The 3,917-nt window shown below is 36.7% G+C and overlaps 1 protein-coding gene across 1 annotated transcript in view; it reads left to right on the top strand.

The window, feature by feature from the left end:
* Positions 1-227: 227 nt before the first annotated feature.
* Positions 228-3,917, top strand: part of RYR2 (ryanodine receptor 2) — a 512,764-nt gene continuing 509,074 nt past the window's right edge. Inside the window, exons 1-2 of the mRNA XM_026649522.1 lie at positions 228-260; positions 369-488. Of these exons, the coding sequence (XP_026505307.1) occupies positions 228-260; positions 369-488 (153 nt within the window). The remainder of the gene's footprint in view (positions 261-368; positions 489-3,917) is intronic.

Here is a 3,917-nt window from a genome sequence, read left to right as displayed (position 1 = left end):
GGATTGGGGTCTAAATTAGGGCCTGTGAAAGTCAAGGGCAACATTTCCTTTGACTACAGTAATAGTAGGATTAGGGGCCCCAATCATTGTTGTGTCTATCCTTTGAAACAAAAATCAATATTAATAGATGAGATGTTCAATATAATTCAAAACAAACAAAACATCACGCATCTCAGCACGTTATTGTAATGATTCCCTCTGAATCATCCAAATTTTCCCTTCCATGAATGAAAGCTACCCTGGGATTCACTTCTGTTGCTGTTTGTCGCTGATTACTTCTGATTTTTAGCTATGTCTTTGTAAATGCTTCCCAAAGACCTATAGGATCGAAACCATAACCATGTTCAATTTTTGTCTTTTTTTTGTAGGATGATGAAGTGGTTCTGCAATGCACTGCCACCGTTCACAAGGAGCAACAGAAACTGTGCCTTGCTGCAGAAGGATTTGGCAACAGGCTCTGTTTTTTGGAATCCACTTCAAATTCTAAGGTATAGCAAGCTGTCTGAATGTAGTGCTGTTTGTAATGTCATTAACAAGGAGGAAGATTTCTTGTTGGTACAATATTGCTTGCTGTGACATATAGTAAACAAGTTATCTAAAGGCACGGGCAAGTCAAATAAATCCCCAAATACATAATGAAGGTTTTAATCCCTCATGACGCTTGCAGGCTGAATTCTTTGTCACTTGCAGGCTGGATTACTGGAATATACGGGGGGGCTACCCTTTGAAGCCCATCTGGCAGAGGGAGCTCATTTTAGGATTTTGCTCCTTACTGCCAGTTCACCAGTGTGCTAATTTGGTGTGCTACAGAGCAAACTTCATGCAGTGCAAAGATGCATTTCTTTAGTGTGGCATTGAGGCAGTTGCCAGAGGATATTTATCCCACCAGTAGGCATATGTGATAAAAGTAAGGGTTTATTTTGTGCTGTTTGCTTTGGGATAATTGTTTGTTTTGAATCTTTCTAATGTTACAAGATGCACAATCCTGGTGCAAATATCAAATAAATTGTATCCAACCTACGTAATGGTTTTCTATAATATAGTACATATAGTGTGGTAATGGTGAGAAGAGATTTTTTACAATGAAGGTTGCTGTTCAACAAATGAGTGTTCACACACTGAGATTCAGTTCTGCATTCATAAACTTGGGTATCTCTCACTGAAATCAAAAAGAGCCATTTCTAAAGGAGGAAATTAGACAGCTGTTTGTGTTAACTGATGTTTATTTATTGATATTAAGTAGCATGTGTTTCTAGTTTTATAAATATTTTTTCTCCAGATCAAGTATAAATGTTTGGTGAGCGAATTAAATGTATGAAAAGCATCTAGAAAGTAAGATCTCCAGAAGGGATTAGTATTGAGGTCATTTAAAAAAAGAAAAAAGTAGCCTACCAACTTCCATAGCATCACTTTATCATTAAATACATCATCTCTCATATATTGCAGAGTAATGCTTTATTTTCCATGTCTCATCATTTTGACTGTATTATTCATCATTATAAAATTTTTATTAGAATGTTAATGATTCATTATAATAGCAATGATCTGGATGAATTCATTCATGCTGTTCCATTTTAAGTGGGTCTTTTTAATTATAAAAATACTTCAGGATGGAAGGAACTGCAGTACTGTATTAGCTGCCTCAAAGGCCAGAAAATCTAGTTTATTTAATGAGTGAATTATCATTTAATAATTTTGGATAGTAAACATCCAATCCCATATAAAATGTTATAACTGTGAAGATAATGTATACATTTCAAAGCAGTTCCAATTCTTCTTCTTTGATACCATCTTTTCCAGGTGTCTAATACGTCACCATCTTTTCCAGGTGCCTAATACGTCACCATCTACTCTGTTAGCTCTGTAAGAGTTGGGGGTGTGGGGGAAGGGAGAGCGAAGGCCGTCGTTTTTAATTTTTCAAAGGCTCACAAATCCTAAAATGAGCCCATCTGGAGAAATGAAGTGTTGAGAGAGCCAGAGAATTATGAGACAGCAACACAAAGCTGACTGGAACAAGAGAAAATGAGAGAGGCATTATGAGCAGGCAAAAACATTATCTCTACAATACTTAAGTGTGTTTTGTTGTTTAGACAAGAGCATTTAAAAGGGTTTTGTGGATATTGTGGACTGTATTTTTGTTCTGTTTGTACACCACCCAGCACAACGGGGTCCTGCTCCATGACTGGGGTCCTTAGTCACACTCACTGAAGTAATATAAATAATAATAATCACCTTTTGAGAGACTAGACAAGGTAGATAATAAAAAAAAAAGTTAGAAGTCAACTATCAGTAAGTGTAAATCAGTCTTGCCAGAAAAAACACTCTGGATCTCATCTATAGGTGTGTAATAGTTCAAGTGAAAAATGTTTACAGCTACATTTTATTCTCAATCCAAGTCAGCACAGATATTTGTGTCCTTGAACCAATGTTGGGGAGTGTCCAGACTAGCGTTTGCCAATAAATTTGAAAACATGGTAACTCCCTCAATCAAATAACGTGAGGGAAACACCCTAGTCAAGACAAGCCCTAGGTTGCTCAAGGTTCACATTATTGGCACTCCTGTCATCCTCTAGTTCTCCAGCATCTCTCCAGAGTTTTACAGGAGACAAAAGAAAAAACCCCTAGGATAGACAAGTCTTGAATTTTTACTCAACAAGCAAGGAGAAAATGGAAAAACTTCCAACCCTACTTTATGTTGCTTCTTCGTGACACCTAAGGCACAAACCTATTTTTTTTTGTAGGTGAATTCAATTTTAAGTAGCTTTCATGGTGTTAGAGCTTGTAGAAATTTTTCTAAATTTTGGCAAAAAAAGTTCACTTTTTTGGGGAGGGGGGCATTTTTAACCAGCTCTATTCCTTGCGTGGAAAACCCAGACCTTAGTTAGGGTTTATAGAACCAAGGGACATTTAATCCACTTCTGTTGCCAATAGGATCTGTTTCTTTGTTTTGAAAACCAGGTCGTTATTTGTATATACAAATCTCAGTGATACGGAAAAAATGTTATCAAAAACTTTATGCTTTCTAAAGTGAATCATTCTTCTTAAGATCTAAATGCATGGTACTGGAGTAGTCCTTTCCAATATTAGCCCTCCAAAAATATTTTTCATCCTAAATGTGAAACTTCTTTCCCCCTTCCCAAACACAACCTTACAGTAGTCAGGAGTGCAGGACTGGAAATATTCAGCCCTCCACTATTGTTGGATTTGAGTTTTGATGTTTCGTGAATCATCAAGGCTAGAAATGCCAGCTTTGTCACTAGAGAGTTAAGAATCCCTCTTTTCTAATGGCATAAGGGATTTTTTTCCTCTTGCTGGCAGACCTTAAATATCATGACATTATGATTTATAGAACTATTATATATCTCTTTTTAGTGTTTTTTTTTAAATATATTGTTTATAATTTTTCTATCCCTCTGAACCCTCTGCATTTTGGACTCCTGGAACTAAGATATCTTGGCTTTATAAATAGTGAGTATATATAAAAATAGTCTCAAAGATTTTAAAAATCATTCTAAAATTAGGGTTTTTTGTAAAACATCATAAACAAAGTAGGATAATATGGAGTGAAGATTTTATTAGCACTTATTTGGGGTAACCCACCTCATGGTGATTCCACTAATTCGGTCATCCCAAAGTATTTAGCGAGATTCCAGAATTTTTGGAATTAGTTGATAGCTTGGGGGTCTGAGTGTTTGTCAGACTCTGAGGACATTGGGCCTGATCCAGTACCCATTGAAGTAAATGGGAGATTTGCCATTGATTTCAAAGGGAGCTGGGTCAGTGACAAAGGGCTCAGTCTTGCTCCTATTGAAACCAGTAACAGAGGTGGAATTGATTTCCTTGGGAGCAGGCCCAGGCCCGGAGTGAGCATTTCCTTCTCTTTATTTCTTGTTTGCTTTTAGGTGTGCTATGCATGA

Source organism: Terrapene carolina, unplaced genomic scaffold (assembly GCF_002925995.2).
Source record: "Terrapene carolina triunguis isolate 2854851 unplaced genomic scaffold, T_m_triunguis-2.0 Scaffold85, whole genome shotgun sequence".
Taxonomy (NCBI): domain Eukaryota; kingdom Metazoa; phylum Chordata; order Testudines; family Emydidae; genus Terrapene; species Terrapene triunguis.
This window is presented reverse-complemented; position numbering and strand designations above follow the sequence as displayed.